This window comes from Desmodus rotundus, chromosome 5 (assembly GCF_022682495.2).
Source record: "Desmodus rotundus isolate HL8 chromosome 5, HLdesRot8A.1, whole genome shotgun sequence".
Taxonomy (NCBI): domain Eukaryota; kingdom Metazoa; phylum Chordata; class Mammalia; order Chiroptera; family Phyllostomidae; genus Desmodus; species Desmodus rotundus.
The window spans coordinates 98,073,635-98,095,131 of NC_071391.1; the positions used below are offsets into that span (position 1 = coordinate 98,073,635).

The 21,497-nt window shown below is 37.9% G+C and overlaps 1 protein-coding gene and 1 pseudogene across 1 annotated transcript in view; both read left to right on the top strand.

Annotated features, from left to right (window-relative positions):
- Positions 1-1,586: 1,586 nt before the first annotated feature.
- LOC112315169 (leucine carboxyl methyltransferase 1-like) lies at positions 1,587-3,040 on the top strand (annotated as a pseudogene).
- A 1,656-nt stretch (positions 3,041-4,696) lies between these two features.
- The window catches only part of MRPS9 (mitochondrial ribosomal protein S9), a 52,263-nt gene continuing 35,462 nt past the window's right edge, over positions 4,697-21,497 (top strand). Inside the window, exons 1-2 of the mRNA XM_024571810.3 lie at positions 4,697-4,851; positions 14,126-14,305. Coding sequence (XP_024427578.2) covers positions 4,717-4,851; positions 14,126-14,305 — 315 coding nt within the window. The 5' untranslated portion in view covers positions 4,697-4,716. The remainder of the gene's footprint in view (positions 4,852-14,125; positions 14,306-21,497) is intronic.

Here is a 21,497-nt window from a genome sequence, read left to right on the forward strand (position 1 = left end):
AGATGCCCATCTTCTCTCTGTGTCTTTACATTGTTTCCCTCTGTATATGTCTATGTCTACATGCAAATTTCCTTTTATTACAATTACTATTGTCATGTTGAATAAGGACCAGCTCTAATGCCCTCATTTTAACCCAATTACTTCTGTAAAGACCTTATTCCAAATAAGATCACATTTTGAGGTACTGGGAGGATTTCATCATATTTGGCGGTACACAATTCAACTCAAAATTCAGTCAGATAATGCTGATGCCCCTACTACAGGGACCACACTTTTGAGAACCTCTGGTCTAACCCCCACTTCTGGAACCCTTACACTGATGAGAAATGTAAGCTTTCCTTCAACTAAAGGAACCACCAAGTGTCAAAAGTGAGTTTACAGCAGGGCTCAGGTAACACTGTTTGTTTGTTTTTTAATCCACATTTATCGCATTTTGCATGAACCTCAGTGTTGAGTCATCTTTGATCAAATTTCTCTGAGGATCTCAGTTATCTGTGAAATCCATTAAGCTTTTTTGTTTTTTCTAGGCTAAGGTTTTTCATATTGATCCACAAAGCTCTGCAGATACAGAGATGTTTTCTAGGAAACCTTTAAAGGGGGTTTGTGTGTGTGTTTATTTTATGGGGACTACATCATTCAGCATTTAAGCTATTGAACTGGTAGGAAAAGAGAGAGAGTAGGGGATGAATAAAAGATAATAAAGAACAGAGGAGAAAATAAGAAATGAGAGACACAGGAAAAAGAAATAACAATTGTACCAATTTACACTACAGCCACAGCTTGCCACATCTTTCAGTGGGAGTCAGGGTGGGATGAAAGATGAAAACCAACTCTTCCTGTTATATATATCTATACCATGGGTTTAGAAATTCAATAATAACAATAAAACTAGCACCTCTGTGTTCACTGATCATCTAAAGATAGGAGCACTGGCAGGGGTATTGATGCTGCTTCTGTGTGCCCTGCTCATAGATATAAATATCCTCCTCCCTGGATATTTAGTATCCTGAAGTTTGGGGTTCTTATTCTCTTGCTTTTCTTTATTGTTTTACTACATATAAATAAACCCTTAAATAATATCTTGTTTAGTTTTACTGGGTTTTCAACATTACATAAATGGAATCATGCTATGTAAGTATATGTGACTGTTTTCCCTCCTCTTGGTGAAACTCATCCATATTCAAAGGAGTAATTGTGGTTCATTCATTGCCATTTCTCTATGGTGCTCCTATCCATCCATCCTCTCACCAATAGATAGATAGTTGTTGTTACAAAAAGTCTTCTATATGTTTCCATTTTAGACAAAATGTTCTACAGGGTATATATACCTAGGAATAGAATTGATGGATTGTAGGGTGTACTCATCTTAACTTTAGATCATTGATTAGGTTGATTTCAAGAGGGCTGTACCAATATACACTCCCACCAGCAGCATCTAATAGTTCCTGCTATCTCACATCTTAGCAACACTTGTTGTCAGCCCAACATTTTGTCTCTTCTTATGTTTACCTTACAATCTGACTTTAGAACCAGACCCTTACATTAGATTTGACTCCACCATATTGGACTTTTGGGACTTGATGATCATGATACCTAGGGTGCTTGATGCTTACGCCGTAATAGTTGCTCAGTTTATGAGAGAAAAACGAAATGAATATAAGCTGTAGGTGTTTGGTAAAATTACAGATCTTTCATGTTTAAATGTTTATCACCACATTCCTGATTCTAATCATTACCTCTGTCTACAAACAGAGGTAGACATTATATACTCAATGTCAACCTATAATGGTGTATTTGTTCCCAAACTCAAGCTACACAGAAAATTTAATGCAGCAGTCCAGGTGTTTGCCCCTAGAAGTGGGAAATGTATCACATTTGCTTTCCTGTAACACAATAGAAGTTTGTAAGATGAATTTTAGAGGAAAAAAAGAATAAAACCTCCACAATTCCTAATCTAATTTCAGTACTTACATAGTTCTTATATGTTCCAACATACTTATTTAAAAAATGGTATAGCATTCCCCCAGTGGCTATCAACCTTGCTTCTATGTCTCAAGTGGGCACAGCAGCCCCAGAACCTGCACACCCATAGCCACAAACCTGGGGAGGCCCATTTTCAACTCCTGTTGTTCTTCCTCGATCAAAACAAATAACGAGGGGGTACCAGTACCTGTGAAGATGTTTCTACATGCAACAGGTTTGCAGTGAGCATTGGCTACTGGGATGACCCTTACATCCAGCATCTTGTGAGACCGTCTATCTAAAAGAGAAAGGCCGCAAAAATTAACTGAGGATATTTCGCTCAAGTCCATGGCATCAGTCAGCTTATAAAGGCATTTCTACAGAAGATAGAATGTCACTGTCACACTTTAAACCTTGGGACTGGGATGGATACTTCTGAATATTTAAGAAACAAGCTCTTCTCCCAAGTAAATATTTTGAAATTGACTTTCCATTGATAGTCACAAGACAGCTGTACACCATCAAATTCAAGCCTCTCCTACCAAAACCCATTTTAGAATTACATTCAGAGGACCCATTTCAAATTGATGGACACACAGATTCAAAGAGATATACCTTAATTGGAGCAGATCTTCAAGATTTATCTTAACTGGAAGGGAAACTAAAGAAAAGTAACATGAATACACAATTGGGACACCTGTGATAACTGATTGTGTGCTGGTCTACAAGACTCCAGAGTAGTCTGCAAACCTAACCAAGTGGGTAGCCAAGTTTGAGGACTACCACTTGCATAACTACAAACAGATGAACATGGATGACCTGTCTGGGCAGATCATGACTGAAAATCAGTGGAGATGACAATGTGACCTGGTGGGGGTGGAAATCTCGGAAAATATGGTTCCCGTTGATTGGGTGGGAAATAGCATCTGCCATGAATATGATGGATTTGTACAGCGGAATCAAACCCCTTGAGTTCCTGGACAAAATGGAGCTTCTGGAGGAGCTAATGCAACATTATTACCTCTGCTGGACAACTAACGGAGGAAGGAAGCTAAGTTTGACGGAGATCACTTGCTAATCTGTTCAAGGCTCCTGCTAAACCAGAAGGTGCAGCCACTGATCTCAGAGCTAATATGCTCAGTTTCCTGAGTGATGGCCAGGTCTCTACCTCTCCAGCCCACACTTGAGAAACCTGTTACTAGGGCTGTTGAACCACTTCCTGTTCCTGTTGACTTATTGTTTAAATAAATCTTAGTTTCCAGTTGAATAAAAATGGCATAAATCCTGCTTCTACATTCTTTTTTTTTTTTTTTGCTTGGTTAAATTTCCACAATTAAGTTAAAATATTTTTTTACAATATATAGGAGCTATATTTAATAATCTATAAAGTTTGGTTCCCAAATGCTAGTTCATGGACCTCTGCCAATTTCTGATGAAAGCTTCACTAGCCTAAAAGGCAATAACAGAAAACAACAAAGTAAGCTTTTTGTACAACTAAATGCATCCATTTAAAGTACTCCTCTTTATTCTGAGATTATGTTAGTTCTACCTTTTTAATGTTAAAAAGGTGTGCATTTTAAGAAATGATGGTGATAGTACATGGCATTTATTTGTTTGAAAACTTTATACGAGCTCAGATTTTCTGCGAGTATGCTTGTGTTTTAATTTTACTGACCCTTCAAATCTAAGTGTTCGGAAATCCTTTCAGAGCTGTTTACCACTTCATTTAACACGTATCCCGTGTGAAGCAACCTGGGAGTCACTGTCAGGAGGACACAAGTCTCAGAAGGCAAAGCATACTCATCTCGATTTAACACGTATTTATTTAGTTCTGACTGGGTTTCAAGTAAGACTTAGTACTAACACTATGGGGAGTTATGTGCAAAGATAAGTTAAGACAGCATTTTGCTCACATGGGGGTTTGGGTTTAGCTGTTAGCATTGTACAGTTATAAAATATTCCAAGAACCCTAACCGGTGTGGCTCAGTTGGTTGGGCGTCATTCTGTAAAGTAAAAGGTCGCCAGTTGGATTCTCAGGGCACATGCCTGGGTTGCAGGTTCGGTTCCCAGTCGCGCACATGAGAGAGGTCACTGATCTATGGATGCTTCTCTCTCTCATGGATGTTTCTCTCCCTTTCTTTCTCCCCCCTTTGCCTCCCCCCCCTAAAATAAATAAAATTTTTAAAAAACAAAGCAATAATGAATGCTTGGAAGCTAGTGGTTTGGCAGTTACTGGAGATCGTGGAGACCCTAAAAAATGTGGAAGGAAGAGAGGAGGGAAAACCCGTGATAGAAAGGCAGACAGGTAGCCTTGTGTGAGGAAGAGAGGAGTGCTCGAGAGTGGGGCAGACAGAATGGAGAGGGAGGGGCAGGAGGGCTGCGCAGGTTCCCCTGTCCAGAGAGAGCCAGGTGAAGAAGGTGCAGCAATAGTCAAGGGAAGGAAGGGTTGGTTGAAGAGTCACGTGGAAGTCAGTAACAAGGGGAATTGGAGAGCGACTTAACTCAAGAGGCGCGGAGGAGGAAAGTAGCCAAGATGAATGGATGACCCACGACCTCTCCAGCAGGCTGTCAGTGAGGGCCAGAGGGTGGAGCCGGATGCGCCCCACAGGCTCACAAGCCCTCAGTACCCGCTCCCGTTTCAAACTTCTGGCTCGAGCTTCCAGACCGCAGACCGCGGGAGCCCGACCTACTGGCGCCTGCGCAGTGTCCAGGCCCCGCCTCTCTGCCGGTCTGCCCTTGCTTCCCACAGCCAAGATGGCGGCCTCCTGTGTGTCACACGGCGGTGCACTTCCCTATCGGCTCTTTCTCAGGGGCAGGGTTAACCTGGCTAGTAGACAAATCCTCTGGAAAACCACAGCTGCGGAGTTGCAAACAGTTTCCGGATCCCAGGTAAGACCTGGGAGAAGCAGAAGTGTTGGTCCCTGTAGCGCAAGGATATGGAGCAGGCGCCGCCGTCACCTTCCCCTGCTTTCTCGCCTGTCCTCAGATAGGGACCCTTAGGGTCTCAGGTACTTAGTAGAATTCTGAGGTTGAGAGAGGGGAAGTAGGTATTTGTTTTTAGCGGTCACTCTGGAGGTTGTTTCGGGGATTCGCAAGATGCAGGAAGGACTAGAACAACCCTTCTCTTGACTGGCTGCCAGGGATCCCTGCGTAAGTGTGGTGATGGGTCCAGTCCTACCCGCCTGCGCCGCCGTCCCAGAGGAGCGAGCTGGGCCGCGCGGTAGGAGGTGAATGAGACCTGGACTTTTGCAGTGGCCTGGAGACTTAGCGGAGAAAGTCACACAGTGGAGAAGGTAGTTAGTGACTTTTTAAAGGGTCTTCCATCTGTGCAGTTTCTGTTTTAATTTTCCCAAAATTTTGTGGAGAGACGGGGACCAGACCCTGAGCATTTCATTTAATCCTGAAGGTAGTGGGAAGCTGCCTTCACCAATGGTGGGATGATGCCGTTCACTGACATGGGATCTCAAAAGGAGGAACCTATTTGAGAGGGAAGAAAACGAGTTTAGTTTTGGATATAATTGTATTTCAGGCATCTGTGGGATGTCCAGGTGAAGATTTCCAGTAGGCCCATAGATAAGAAAGTCTAGTTTAAGAAGATAACCGATTTACGAGTCCCGCGTTACCTTGTAGGTAGGTGGTGATTGAGGCCATGGAAATGAATTGGATCACTTAGGAAAGGGTGTACTGAGTGAGGAATAAGCAGAGGGACAGGGCCCTAAAGGACAAACAGTCAAGGAAGAAGAGCCCCCAAGAGACTGAGAATGAGCAGAAGGGAACAAACAGACAGTGTGGCATCATGGAAAACAGGAAAATGTTCAAGGACGGAAAGTGATCAGCATTACCAAATATTGTGAAGTCAAATACTATGACCTAAAAACTATCTTGAAAGAAAAGAATACTATACATGTTTCTATTTTTTTAATATTTTAACTTAAATCAACCGATCAGTCCTTTCATTTATCTATCAATCTTTTGTCTTTATTACTTCTCATTGGAAAATATTCTAGAAATTATTTTTGTTCTTCTGAGTATATGTCTTTCCTGTATACACACAATTATCTATAAAAGGGACTCTAGCATACAGAATATTCAAATATTTTTATTTGTTCACAAATATTTTTATTTTTAACTATGTGCTTGTGCAGGGAGTTGCTAACTTTTCCTCCCTGGAACTCCTGAACCTATGTATCCTCTATGTCTTTCTCTATCTCTTAGTTATACACAACCATACGTGCATGTGCACCACTTTTTAAAAGTGGATCCCATTATATTTTTTATTTCTTTAACTTACATGTTTAGTAGAAATCCCTCCAAGTCACCTATTATGTATCTGCCTGCTGTCTAATATTGTGTGGTCTGACTGTATCAGAGTTAATCTAACGGTGATGGGCATTTGCTTTGTTTCCATTTTCTTCCCACTAATGAAGTACTCAGTAAACATCCTGCCATAGTTCTTAGGTACTGACACTTTTATTTCTGTAGGAGTTCCAGTTTTGAGGTTATTTGTGTAAAGGATGTGTACATCTTAAATTTTAATAGATATTCCTACAGCTTTCCAAAAAGGCGGTAGCAATTCACATTCCATCATTGATGTAGGAGTGTGCCCCTTTTTCTACCTGCATTAGGTATTGTTATTTTTTTCAATCAGATGGGTGAAAAACAATTTCTCCTTGTTACTGTAATTTTCATCTCCCTTACCATTCTTGAAATAAAGGTTTTTTTTATCCATATGGCAAATGTTTACTGAGCAATTTACTTGAGCCAGACACTGTGAAGCAAACAAATCATAGTCAAATAAATAATTACCAGGCAGTATCAATCCTTAGCAATCCCAAATTCCTGAATACCACCACAGCACGTGTTTAACCAAATGAGATACAGCTCAGATATAAGTGAAAGACTTAAGTGACCCAATCAGACCCATAATGATTCTTAAATGTTAATGCTTCTTCACTTCCATCTCCAACCTTAATACATAGTTATATTTCTCTCAAGGGCCAGGTTTCATAAAACAGTATTTTTATGAGTGGTTAAAACATGCCTGTTTTTTTTGGGGGGGGTGGTCAAAACCCATTATGAAATTCCTTCAGAGATTACAGACACTTAATGAAGGGAGCAGGGAGAATTAGAATAATAATAAAGTGCATCTCATACAAAGTGAGTATTTTTGCATTTTGTTTGTATGTGTAAGAGTACTAGGTGATGACATAAACAGTAAATGTTACTGTGGGTCACAGTGAGAAACACTGATGCAACAAGGAAAAAGAAACAAGTTTTGTTAGGCAGTAACTTTTGGGTGCTCAGCTGGGACCCTCCATAGCAGGTTTCCTCTTGCATACCAGACTTGTGGCACATGTTTTATATTAATACTGAAATATAATTGCAAAATCTGAGTGGGTAGAAGTCATCTTGCTTGTGAATGGCCAACTTTTCAGATTATAAACCCATGACTATCAGAGATCTGTATACAGTGGACTGTGAGATTAACAGGGGTAAATACAGAAGAGCACAGAAGTGCAATGCGTAATTCAGAGGAATTGTAATGTGTGGAGTGGTGGGCAGCTTCTCAGAGGAAGTGATGGTAGAGTCTGTGGGAGCAATTAGGAGTTATGTGAAAAAAGAGAGGTATTCTCTTCTAGGAAGATATAATAGGTACACAAGGGACAGAAATGTACAGAGTGGGTTCTAGTAACAATAAATAATTGGTTATAGCAGTTCTACTTGGTGTGATATTTGGTGAGAGATGGGATTGGAAAGTTTGACAGCGTTCAGGTTATGGTCTGTTTTGCTATGCTAAGGAACTTGAATTTTTTTTTATGTCACAAATTAGATTATTATATATATTAACAGTTTACAGTCACAGTGTACTACAAAGGTTACCAATGAATTCGTAAATCACATATCAATATATTTAATGTAGGAATGCTAATTTAGCTTTCTATAATATTTATGACTTACGATAAGGAAAAGCAGTAGACCAACTTCTATTTTGAAAGGTATTGCAACAAAATCTTGATAATATGTCCTCTTAACTTTATTTTCTACTGAGCACTTTGTTAGTGCTTAAACTTTCCATTTTTACTGCGCCAATATGCCCTTGTTGAATTGGACTGTCTGCCAGAAAAAAATGATCAATGACGTTTGGTGGCTTAGCCCTTGGTTTTATTGTAAAAACATTGCGGTTCTCATCTCTTAGCATACAGGCTCGTGGAGGCTGTAATGTCCTGTATTTATCTACATTTTCTTTAATCTCATATCTGTCTTAACCTTTTATTCCTCAAACTGTTTTTTCTTTTTCTATTCAAATTAGCAGCAGATTCTTTTTGTTCCATTTTTATCCAGTTGAACAAAAGGAAACTCCTTGATATTTCTGTTAATACCTGTGAAGTTGTGTGTAGCACTGGCATTTGGCCAAATTTGGGATATCACTGCTGTGTCAGGATGTGTCTGCTTCTTTGGCAGCGTGCTTGCTTGAAATTATAGTTGTCTGACCCACTGATTATCTTTGAAAAGAAACATATCTGTCAAGTTATAGCTATACAATTCCATAAAAACAAAGTCTGAGGAAAATTCTTTGTCATAGCTTCTCAGTAGGAACTAGAACCTGCAGGAAATTTTATTGGGAATTGTACTTAACAGTGGCAAAGCAGATTCTCTCCAATAATTCTTCCTGTTCTCAGATAAAGGTCTGGTTGTTTCACATGCAGCCTCATCGTAGTGGTTTGCACTAATGACAAATGGACTCTTTGAATGTAAATATTTTTGTGTGAATTCACTTCTGGAATAATTCATAACATTTAATAAGTATATTCAGTAGTCTGATACTGATGCTTTGATGGCTTTGGAACTTTAATAAATTATGAATTTCTAGAATGTCGTATTCCTCAGTATGTACAAATATCTTTGAAAAGATTCTAAAGATCCTAAAGAAATTGTCTGGAAAATAGCAAATTAGGAACATGTTTTTTAAGCCCTTTATGAACAATAAACATTGTACAGCTATATTTTTAAAGATTTTTTTAAAAATTCATTTTTAGAGAGGGGAAGTGAGAAAAAGAGGGAAACATTAATGTGTAGTTGCCCCTCGTGCACCCCCTCCTGGGGACCTGGCCCGCAACCCAGATGTGTGCCCTGACTGTGAATCCAACCTAGGACCCTTTGGTTCTCAAGCTGGCACTTAGTCCACTGAGCCACACCAGACAGGGCTTACAGATATTTTTAAAGTCTCGTTTATGTTAAAAGTACAGAAGCTGCCACATCATGTCACCAACTCCAGAGAATAGAGACAGACAAAAAGTAATTTTTAATCAAGTGAAGAAATAAGTTTTCAAGCCAATAATCAACTATTTTATTTGAGATGATGCTAAAATGTTGTAGGAACAAAAGAAGAAAAGGAGCAGTGTGTAAGAGAGATGAAGAAAATACAGCAAAGATGAAAAAATACAATTCCTTTTTTTAAATTATTTAATTTATTTTTATTCAGTTACAATTGTCTGCATTTTCTCCCCTTCCCTCCACCCCACCCCAGCCAGTCCCACCTCCCTCCCCCACCTCTACCCTCCCCCTTGATTTTGTCCTTGTGTCCTTTATAGTAGCTCCTATAGACCCATCTGCCCACTATCCCCTCCCCACTCCCCTGTGGCTATTGTTACAATGTTCTTAATTTCAATGTCTCTGGTTATATTTTGTTTGCTTTCTTCTTTTGTTGATTATGTTCCAGTTAAAGGTGAGATCATATGGTATTTGTCCCTCACTGCCTGGCTTATTTCACTTAGCATAATGCTCTCCAGTTCCATCCATGCCATTGCAAAGGGTATAAACTCCTTCTTTCTCTCTGCTGCATAGAATTCCATTGTGTAAATGTACCATAATTTTTTGATCCACTCATTTGCTGATGGGCACTTAGGTTGCTTCCAGTACTTGGTTATTGTAAATTGTGCTGCTATGCTGCTATGAACATTGGGGTGCATAGGTTCTTTTGGAAGGGTGTTTCAGGGTTCTTAGGGTATAATCCCAGCAGCGGCAATTCCATTTTTTTGAAAAAATAAATTTTACTCAACAAAATGGAATAATTTTAACTATATCACACTATCAGGAACATTTTTAAAAAGGTTGAATGAGGGAATGTTCTGTGAAATGGGATAAGACAAGAAGATATGATTAAAAAAAACTGTTAAGGACAGAATTTTGAATATAGATCAAAGATAGAAGAAGCTAAAAACTCAGTGACTGCAGAATCAACAGTGCAGAAAAAGGAAAAATAAAACCATGGAGTAAAGGTTTAAAAATCATATAGAGCAGGAAAAAAGTGTCAAGAAATAAGACTTAAGGGAGGCTGATACATATATGGAGGGCAGAGTAATAGATAATTACTGTGATTGAAAAAAAAGAACGGAATAAGTAGCAAGAATTCAGTGAGTATTGCTTTATTGCTGAAGCTGGTAGGAGAAATACATGGAAACATTTTATCAGAGACATACGGATAATCACTGGTAAATTAAAAGCATGTTGTGTATTGTCTAAATTGCCAGATCAAAACATAATTTTTTTTTCATTTTTACCATTTTTATTTTACAGGATATTGTTCTTCTGTTTTCCTAAAAATTGGAAAGAACTCTTCTGATATAAAGATAGATAATGCAGGGTAAAACCTGTAATAGGGGAAATGGGCAAAACAGTATGTTTAAGGAAATTGAAGACAAAATATTCTTGAAGCAATTCCCACAAATCTTTAGCTCTTCCAGAAGAACTAAGTTAAAAATAATGCTAAAATTTTTTTGTAATGTAAATTTAAAATTTTAAAGTATTTTGGAGTGATAACTACTTTTAGTTATCAACAAAATAATCAGGTTTTTCCTGCCTATGTTGGCTTTTCTGGGTAGAAACTTTACCAGAAATAATGTATATTTAGACAAAGACAAAACTTTAACATATAGTGGCACAAAATTACAGTATAGTTTTAACTACTATGGTGAAATTAAGTTAGGTACCTAGGCAGGTGACTGTTTTAGTTTTAAAACATACTGAATAAATCTTACTCATACCATCCCTTAGCTGTCTTAAATAATCGTGGCACCAGACACAAAGTCTAGGATATTTCATGATCAACATAAGACCTTGCTCTGGAGACTTAGGAACTGAAAACACGAGTTATCTGCTCCCCGCTACCATTTAGACAACCATGTAGATCTGCGATAGGGAACCCCCATAACCTTCCATTTGGAAAGGAGAGGTTTAAGAGGCTCATGGCATTATTCTAGGAAATCTGAAATTATGCTGAGAACATGCCGTGATATCCCACTATTTTTTAGGTATAAGGAATGTTCCCTTGATTAGGACCCAGTTTCCCCTGAGAGTTTCTTCCCATGACTTTTTTGGCTGATCCCTGAGAGTCAAAAGATTAATTTTTAAAAGTACAGACCATATAGCAAAAGAAAGAAAACAGGAAGGAAGCATAAAAATATATAAAGGTAAATATGATTAAAAATAACACAGTATATATGTTAAAGCCCATTTATGTGGGATATTTTCATGTATTTATTTTTTTAAAAAAACTCAGATTGGGTCAAAAGAACAAAACCTAAAATGACTCAATTTAAATTAAAAAAATGGGCAGTGATATGCAAACGGGAGTTTAAAAGTGTTGCAATATTATTATCCAACAGAATGAGTTCAGGATAAAAAGTATTGCACGTAAATGGAACACTTTATAATGCTGAAGGTATAGTCTGTCTTCAGATAGAACTCTCCTGAACTAAATAGTGCATTCAGTATACCACTGAAACATACAGAGGAAATATACAGGAAACAAAAAGGTAATTGACAAAGAAAATATTACAGATAGTGTATAGGTATAGATTCCTGTTTCTTTGGTATTATTCTCTTTGCTCACATCCAGATAAATCACTACTTAAAATTTTTTAATTTCTTTTTCTTTAATTATTTTGTCTACCCTTTACAACCACTCTTTGGATATGATGTACGCAGTCTATCAAACCTGTCCCTCTTTACCCTGAAGATCATCTCATGTCCTATTTCACAAAATAGTGGCCAAAAGACCCAAATAACCTTACTCTTCTGCCTACTCTCCCTCACAGACTATTTTGCTTCTTTGCATAGAAGAGACGTGTCTCATTCTAACACTGAGCCTTCCATTTCCCCTCTTCTTATGGCGTCAATATCGTGTCCTCTGAGATTAACAGACTATATCTCTAGCTCAGATCTGTCCTGTGCCTCATACACTCACTCCTACACCCCTCTCCTGAGATGCCTGTAAGGCATCTCAGACTCATCGGGCCAAAACTGAACGCATCACTTTCCTCCCTAATGTAACTTTCTCTAGAATTCATTACTTCGCTGAACGGAACCATGATCACTGGAACACTCATTTTCATCTTGTCAAGGCTGTGGTTGGTGATTGGTGGGAGGTATGGTGGATTTACCTGTATTATGAATGGATTGTTTTAGCTATGTACAGAAACGCTTGTCATATTGTTTACAAAACCAGTAGTGTAATCATTGTTTTGGCAATGGAACATTTAGGAGAATTACCTGTACTCTATGACTGCTGCTTTTCTCTTCCCCAAGTTCATATCTTTGCTATGTTTCTTGGGGCATTTTCACTTTTTGAATATGGGAAGTAACTTTCTCCATTGTTCAAAGAAGATATGGAATCACAAAGAAATACAAAGAAAAGCCTGGAAAAGGTGAAAACAAGATGGTAAAACTATTGAGATGGGGAATTGGTGCTGGTGGCACTAGGCTGTGGGGAGAGGTAGCAGGAGTAAAAACAGGCTCTGTCTATACAAAGGCAGGCTGATTATGTACATAAGCCTGTTCTGGTCAATTATCTACTCATTGATAATTGTTGAATCACAATATAAAGAGAAACTCCTCTGTGCTTTCCTGAGGAAAAGTGAACTATAAAGTTTCATGGAATTTTAATTGCCCTTTCTTACTCATCAAAGAGTATCAAGAAATTGTTTTATCACTATTTTAAAAGAGTTTGACAACATAATTTTTGCTATTAACTGGATATTTTAATATTTGTCCTGTATTTTTTTCTTTCATTTTTCTGTTGTAACTGTGGTGACAAATTACTATAGAGTTATTTGAATCTCTTGATTGTCAAAGGAGTAGGGGATGGATGAGGGAGGGAAGGTGCTATGGTGGTATGTATGAGAGAGAGATATATGTTTATGAAAGGGAAATGGATGAGTTACTAAGCCTGAATATTGCTTAAGAGTTTTAAAATTGTTGAGGCAGGGATCAGGTTGAGAACCACAAGATTTAAAATTTTAAGAAAAGCCAGACCCAGAAGGATGTGTTCTAGTTCTCTCCAGCTACTGAATACAACTGAATGGTCATTTGGAAACATTTTTCTGGTTTTTTTCTTTTATTGCAGGTGAAATATTAGTGCCTTGGAGGGATGTTCCTAGTGCCACAGCATGAAAGGATCCCCAGCAGCAAGTGTGATATCATTACTAATAGCTTAAAAGGATGTGAAAGCCCTTATTTCTACATAGCATATTGAACCAAATTAATACTAAGAAATTGTCTTGATATTCAGTGAAATAGTTTCTTTTTTGTGCCAGCTTAAAATAAGGACCATGTAATAAAGTTTCAAACTAAGATACACCTTTTATTTTGAGGCATTTAAAGATAGGCTGCATTTGTACCCTAAACAAGGTGGGTGCCTTGTAGTCTAAGGGTGCTGTTTCCAAGTACATGTCCCTTTACTCTCTCTTCTGCTCGCTGGTTTCTGTCTGTAGGTACCTGTTTCCTTTTAAGGGAGTGGCACAGTCACTCTTCATTCCCTGTGTGTCAGATATCACAACTAGCTGAAGTTGACCAGTGGGTATCGAATATGGATGTTTGTAGTAGATGAGAAAGTGGCATATCTCTTACAAATATTTTTGGTTTTAATGTGTTGAAATGCTAGTAGTTTAAACTACTTTGTAAGCACAGGCTTTAAAAAGCAAGCTTTTGAGTTGGGGACAATTCTAACAGCTTTCTTAACAGGCTTTTACTTTGTTTGCAGACTACTTCCATCTGAGCACCATAAAAAGGACAACTGTTAGAATATCCTGTTTTCTTTAGAGACAATTGTCTACAAGATCATTAATTGCTTAATGTAAATTTTTTCTTTTATGTTTTCTGCTAGATATTAAGGCTAAGACATACAACAGTTGTAACAACAAAGAAAAATGTTGCAGCCTTAAGACGTGAAACCTACACAGTGGATTTTATTAAAAAGCAGATGGAGGAGTTCAACCTAGGAAAGAGACATTTAGCCAACATGATGGGAGAAGATCCAGAAACTTTTACGCAAGAGGATATTGATGTGAGTACAGCTACTCTGTTGAAAAGCGATTGCTGCAAAGATGTCCAGCCTTTTGGCATCTCTGCACCACACTGGAAGAAGAAGAATTATCTTGGGCCACACATTAAATACATTGCAACACGTAATCACAAAAATACGTTTTAAGTAAATTTATGATTTTGTGTTGGGCTGCATTCACAGCCATCCTGGGCTACATGTGGCCCGTGGGCTGCAGGTTGGACACCCCTGATAGAGTTTTAGATATTGAAAGCACTGTTTTCCAGCCTGAGCCCTTTATCTCTTTGTAAACTTTAATAAACTGTCAGAATAAGGAAAATGCCACTGTACTTGTGCAAGTTGAAACTGTTGTTTCAAAGACAGGTGCTACTCTGTATTTGAAGCATAATAAAGTACAGTGATTTTCAGATTTTTACTTGAATGTATACTTTCTTTGATTTAAGGTCATAGGAGCCACTGTGAATGCTTATACACAATTTGGAAACATTTATACGGTGGTGTAGACTTAAATTTGGCTTTCTTACAAAGTGATGAAACAAATGGTAATGGAAATATAGTCGTTTATAGGAAATCCCATAAGTAAACCTAACCCCAGAGTTTTTATCAACTATATATTTAAATTTTCAAAGGGAGGGCATATTCTAAGTGATTTAAGAACATTACTGGACAGGAAACGTGTCACTGAGTGGGTCTGCCTAGGACCAGCTGGTAGTTTGTGGGTTTTTGGCTTCCCGTGGGAAAGATTCACAACACTAGCCTAGGGGACTGTGAGGATGTATTTCTTCAAGCCGGGGACAGTGAAACAAGGAAGGACTTAACATTGAAGAAACAACAGGAGATCCCAGGCTGGGCTGCCTTAGCTCACTGGGAAGTCAGAGAAAAGAGGGCCTTGGGGACAGGTTCACAGGGTTAGCCTAGGACGAGCTGCCACTGCCCATTGCTCCCCTGGTTGCAATTCTCCTGGGGACCCTTAGAATTTAGGAGATGTGTGCCTGTGGCAGAATAAGAGAGGGAAGGGAATGGCACAGGCTGTTCCCCAGAGGGAGAACACAAGCTGAGTCCTTTGTCTTGAGGCTTTTATTTTTCTCTTGGAGGTGGGAATCTTAGGGGAGGTCTCAGGGGAGGATTTTAGCAGAATATTCATCAGTTCTCCAGGTGTGCTCTTTGAGGTCATGATCTTCACTGATTGGTCAGTGCCAGGTCAGGGGGGAAATTAGTCATTGCAGCCAGACTAGTCCTGCCATCACCCACCTGGTTTTACTGCTTCTCTGGGGCTGGATCTGAATAGAACTGAGGCCTAGATGTTATATCTAGGGAGGTGTCTTTCCGTATCTGGCTGTAAATTGCTCTGCCAGTTTGTTCAGCTGTCTGTCTCAGTTTTCCCATTCTACTCGCCAGTGAATTTTCCTAGCTTCTTACTCTCCTGCCTCAAGAATAGGTTAGAATGCTATTCCTGTACCACTTTGGAATTATAATCCCAGTAAAAGTAGGGTTGGCCAAAAAGTCCATTTAATTTCTTCTGTAAAATAAAATACACATTTTTCATTTTCACCAACTACTTTATTGATCTGGATATTTTGAGTATGTCGGCTATCTTCCACATGGTATAACGTTGATAGTTCTCAATGTTTCAATTTGATCACTCTCAACTTCAGTTGGTCTACCCAGCCATGGATCACCATCCAGCAAGAAATCTCCAGGACAAAACTTCACAAAGCACTTTTGACATGTTTGATAAGTCATAGCACCTTCTCCATACACTGCACAAATCTTTTATTGCATCTCAGTTGTGTTTTTACCTTTCTTGAAATGTTACATACTTCCATCTTCGATATTAAAATGACCACACAAAAATTCACCAATTTTGATGGGTTTTTTTTTAAATGCACACTAATATGACAGCTGTCACAATATAATTTAACAAAATTGTTTCGAATGAAGTTAAAGACAACTAGAGCTATCATACAGAAAAAAACCAAACAAACTTTTTGGCCAATCCAATAGTAATAATATTACTTCTTTGCTAGGCATATGAGAATAGCTAGCAAAAGAACTTAACAATTTAAAAATTTTGAAGCTTTTTCTAATTTTTAAGAAAGTAACAATGACATCCAATAGAGGTTTATAATTAACTGCAAAACATCTTTATAGATTAAACATTTTATAAGGTTTTTTAATGTCATTATTTTAATCATTTTGTGTTTTTAGGCATTTTAGTTTCTTTCCCATCTTTTTGTATACCTTTCCTAATTATTTGTAAATGATACTTCATTATCTCTTTAAGGCACCAGACCAACATTTTTTGACTGAGCTAGAAGGATTGCCCTTGTAGGTCTAGGTGATTTGGAGTTAATGGACCTCATAGCAGATGTCTTGTTTTTTAATTTTATGATAATCTGGATGGTATTAGGAATATTAAGAAACCTGTATTTTTATAACATTAATTTTATGAAAGGTTGTGTAAATATTGCTCCATTTTTAGAAGAGATTGAGGACAGAAAGAATAAGCATCATGTTTAAAGATGTAAGTATGGATAAAGAAAAAAGCTGTAAAACTTTAAACTTTGAACCTAGTGTTCTTTCTTCATATCTGTCTTATTTCATGGATATAAACATCTGATAGTATCCAGAATGCATTACATAATTTTTAGCTACATACACAAAATATTGTGATTTTTAAGAAGAATTGAAGAAAAGAATAAAATGTAACTAGTGTTTGCATACTCAAAAAATTATTATATTTTAAAGAAGAATTGAAGAAAAGGACCAAAAACTAAATAAGATCTTCTCCTTCCCCATTTAATAATATGTATCCTTTAAAAAAATATGGGTATAATAAGCATCGTGGTAGGGCAGTCATACTGTAGATGTGTTTTTCAGAGAGAAATACAATCTCTGTATCTGTGTGCCCCTAAATCTTCTCTCCTGAGACAACTTCTTTTGCTGTTTACTTTTTTGAAAATATTTTTTATTGATTATGCTGTTACAGTTGTCCCCCTTCTCATCTTCATTCCCCTCCACCCAGCACTCCACCACTCACCTGCATCATCCCCCCTTAGTTCATGTCCATGGGTTGTATACATAAGTTCTTTGGCTTCTTCATTTCCCATATTCTTAATCTCCCCCTATTTTCTTCCTACCATTTATGCTACTTATTCCCTGTACCTTCCCCCCGCCCACTTCCTCTCCCTGCTGATAACCCTCCATGTGATCTCTATTTCTGTGATTCTGTTCCTGTTCTAATTGTTTGCTTAGTTTGTTTTACTTTTTGTTTTTTAGGACTGGTTGTTGATAGTTGTGAGTTTGTTGTAATTTTACTGCTCTTATTTTTGATCATCTTCTTTTTCTTAGATAAGTCCCTTTATCATCTCATATAATAAGGGCTTGGTGATGATGAACTCCTTTAACTTGACCTTATCTGAGAAGCACTTTATCTGCCCTTCCATTCTAAATCATAGCTTTGCTGAACAGTGTAATATTGGATGTAGGTCCTTGCCTTTCATGACTTTGAATACTTCTTTCCAGCCCCTTCTTGTCTGCAAGGTTTCTTTGAGAAATCAGCTGCTAGTCTTATTGGAACTCCTTTGTAGATAACAGTCTCCTTTTCTCTTGCTGCTTTTAAGAATCCCTTCTTATCTTTAATCTTGTGTAATGAAATTATGATGTGCATTGGTGTGTGCTTCCTTGGGTCCAACCTCTCTGGGACTCTCTGAGCTTCCTGGACTTCCTGGAAGTCTATTTCCTTTGCCAGATTAGGGAAGTTCTCTTTCACTATGTTTTCAAATAGGTTTTCAATTTCTTGGTCTTCCTCTTCTCCTTCTGGCACCCCTGTGATTCAGATGTTGGAACACATCAAGTTTTCCCTGAGGTTCCAAAGCCTCTCTTCATTTTTTTTGAATTGTTGTTTCTTCATTCTGTTCTGGTTGAATGTTTCTTTCTTCCTTCTGCTGCAAACCATTGATTTGAGTCCGGTTTCCTTCCCCTCACTGTTGGTTCCCTGTACATTTTCCTTTATTTCGCTTATCATAGCGTTCACTTTTTCCTCTATTTTGTGACCATACTCAACCAGTTCTGTGAGCATCCTGATTACCAGTGCTTTGAACTCCGCATCTGATAAGTTGGCTATCTCTTGATCGCTTAGATGTATTTTTTCTGGAGCTTTAATTGGTTCTTTCATTTGGGCCATTTTTTGTCTCGGTGTGCCTGTTACATAGTAAAGTGCAAAGCCTTAGGTATTCGCTAGGGCAAGGCAACCCATGTAGCTGCATTGTGATGCTGTATGTGGGGGAGGGGTCCAAGAGGGAAGGATGACCCTTGTTCGGCTCTCAGCCAGCTTTCAGTCACTTCCTCCACTACTCACAATCAAATTGGGCCCTTCTGGTGCTGATTCCCCGGGTGAGTGGGTTTGTGTATATTCTAGGACCCTGTGGGTCTCTCCAACAAACTCTCCTGTGAGGCTGGGAGTTTACGTTTCCACTTCAACCCCCACAGGTTTTTTCAGTCAGAGGTTTTGACGCTTTATTTTCCCACGCTGGAACCCTGGGTTGTGTGGTCTGTCTCACTCCCCAGTTGTTCCTCCTGTTTTTTTCCGCATGCAAATGTGGGATCACCTGGTTTGCTAGCCGTTGCTTTGCCTTGAGACCTCTCCACCCCAGCTGCCCGTCTCCTCCCCTCCTATGGGTCTGGATGAGTGTTTCTTCTTTAACTCCTTAGTTGTGGGACCTTCCATACAGTTTGATTTTCTGGCAGTTCATTATGTTTATTTTATTGTTTTTAAATTTGTTGTTTTCCTTTTTTGGTTGTGCGAGGAGGCCCAGTATGTCTACCTATGCCTCCATCTTAGCCAGAAGTCCCCTAAAGTTGTTTACTTTTGTTTGTTTGTTTGTTTTTAGGGGCTGCGTTATTGAAACATACCTTCACATACCATCTAAAGAGTATACTTCACTGGGTTCTAGTTTGTCCACAGAGTTTTACAGCCATTAGCACAATCTAATTGTAGACCATTTTCATCACCCATAACAAAACTTCTTACCCTTTAGCAGCCAGTGTGAAACTTCTCCAGTCCCCCAAGCTCTAGGCTACTGCTTTGTACTTTTTGTCTCTATAGATTTGTGTACTCTGGACATTTTATATAAACACTGTCATATAAGATGTGGTCTTTTATGACTGGCTTCTTTTGCGTAGCATATTGTTTTAAGATTTGCCCATGTGTTATCCTATGTCAGTTCATTCCTTTTTTATTGGCAAATAATTCTCCATTGTATGGATATACTGCATTTCCTTTTAATCCACTCATTAGTCAATGGGTGTTTGGATTGTTCCTATTTCTGGCTGTCATGAAAATGCTGCTATAAACATATTTGTAAAAGTTTTTGTGTGGTCATGTTTTCACTTCTCTTGGGTATGTACCTAAGAAACCATTGCTAATCCAAAGTCATGAAGATTTACACTTATGTTTTCTTTAGAGAGGTTTATAATTTTAGTTCTTTCCTAAGTCTTTGATTCATTTTGGGGCAATTTTTATATGTGGTGTGAGATAGGGTTCCAGCTTCATTCTTTTACTTGAGGATATCCAGCTGTCCCACTGGCATTTGTTCAACAGACTAGTTTCCCCATTGAATTGTTTTGTCACCTGAAAATCAATTGGCTGTAAATATGAGGGTTTAGTTCTAGACTCTCAAGTATATTTCATTGACCTGTATGTTTATCCTTATGTCAGTATTACACTGTCTTCATTACTATAGTTTTATAATCAATTTTGAAATTTGGAAGTACTCCTACTTTGTTCTTTGTTCTTTGTTTCAAGATCATTTTGGCTATTATGTGCCCCTTGAATTTCCTTACAAATTTTAGGATGAGTTTCTCAGTTTCTGCAAAGAACCGGCTAGCATTTTCTCAGAGATTGTGTTGAATCTCTAGGTCAATTTTGGGAGTATCACCTTCTTAATATTGTCTTCTGATCTGTGAACTTGGGATGTCTTTCTGTTTGTTTAGATCTTTAATTTCTTTCATTGATATTTTATAGTTTTCAGAGTTTAAGTTTGGCATTTTTAAAAGTTTATGCCTTAGAAATAATTTTTTAAAAAGCATTTAATAATGCTTTTAAAATAAAAGCATTAATTTCTTTTTTTAAAAAATTTAGGTAGAATTGTTTCCTTTATTTTTAAATTCTTTTTTTTCTTTTTTAAAGGTTTTATTTAGGGAGAAAGAAAGAGAGAAATGGTGATGTGAGAGAGAAATATCAATCTCTTGCTTCTTGTACACACCCTGACCAGCGACTGAACCCGCAACCCAGGCATGCAAAAGATCACTGGTTCCATTCCCAGTCAGGACGTTTGCCTGGTCTTGGGGTTCAATTCCTGATTGGGGCTCTACGAGAGGCAACTGATTGATGTTTCTCTCTCACATCGATACTTCTTTCCCTCTCTTTCTCCTTCCCTTCCCCTCTCTCTAAAAATAAAGTAATAAATAAAAGCTTTTAAACATTGTTCATTGAAACATTACTATTAATAGTTAAACATTTTATAGGACCTTGAGCTAACACAAATGTAAGATGTCAATTAGGATTCACAAGAATCAGATTTTATTCTGTGTCAAACTTAATACTTTAAAACAGTGATTTTTAGCTGGTTTACCACAGCACAGAAGTTTTAAAGCATGTAATACCTATTTAGTCAGGGGTACCGACCTCATTTCCCTTAGATTGTCAAATTAAAAAAATGACAACAGCCAACACAACAATAACCATTAGATGTAAATGAGTCAAAGTTGTTACACCTTTTTTTTTTTGTCTGATTGGCAAAAATACAATTTTTGATGTGCCATGGAATTTTAGTAATTAGTTCATATGTTCTGTGATATGAAAAAGGTTGAAAATCACTGCTTTAAAGGACACAAATTATTTGTTTATTTTTTTACATTACTTGATTTGGGTGTTAAACTAACTTTGTGTTTCTAGAATAAACCCCCCTTTTTCAGTGTGGGTAATCCTTTTTTATGCGTTTCTGGAGTAGGCGTGCTAGCATTTGGCTAAGGATTTTTGCTTCTAATTGATTCTTATCTGCAGTTTTCTGGTAATGTCTTTGTCACCTCAGGATAATACTGGCCTCATACAGTTAAGTTAGGAAATGTTCTTTGCTCTTTCATTTTTGAAAGAATTTGTGAAGAATTGGTTTTAATTATTCTTTAAATGTTT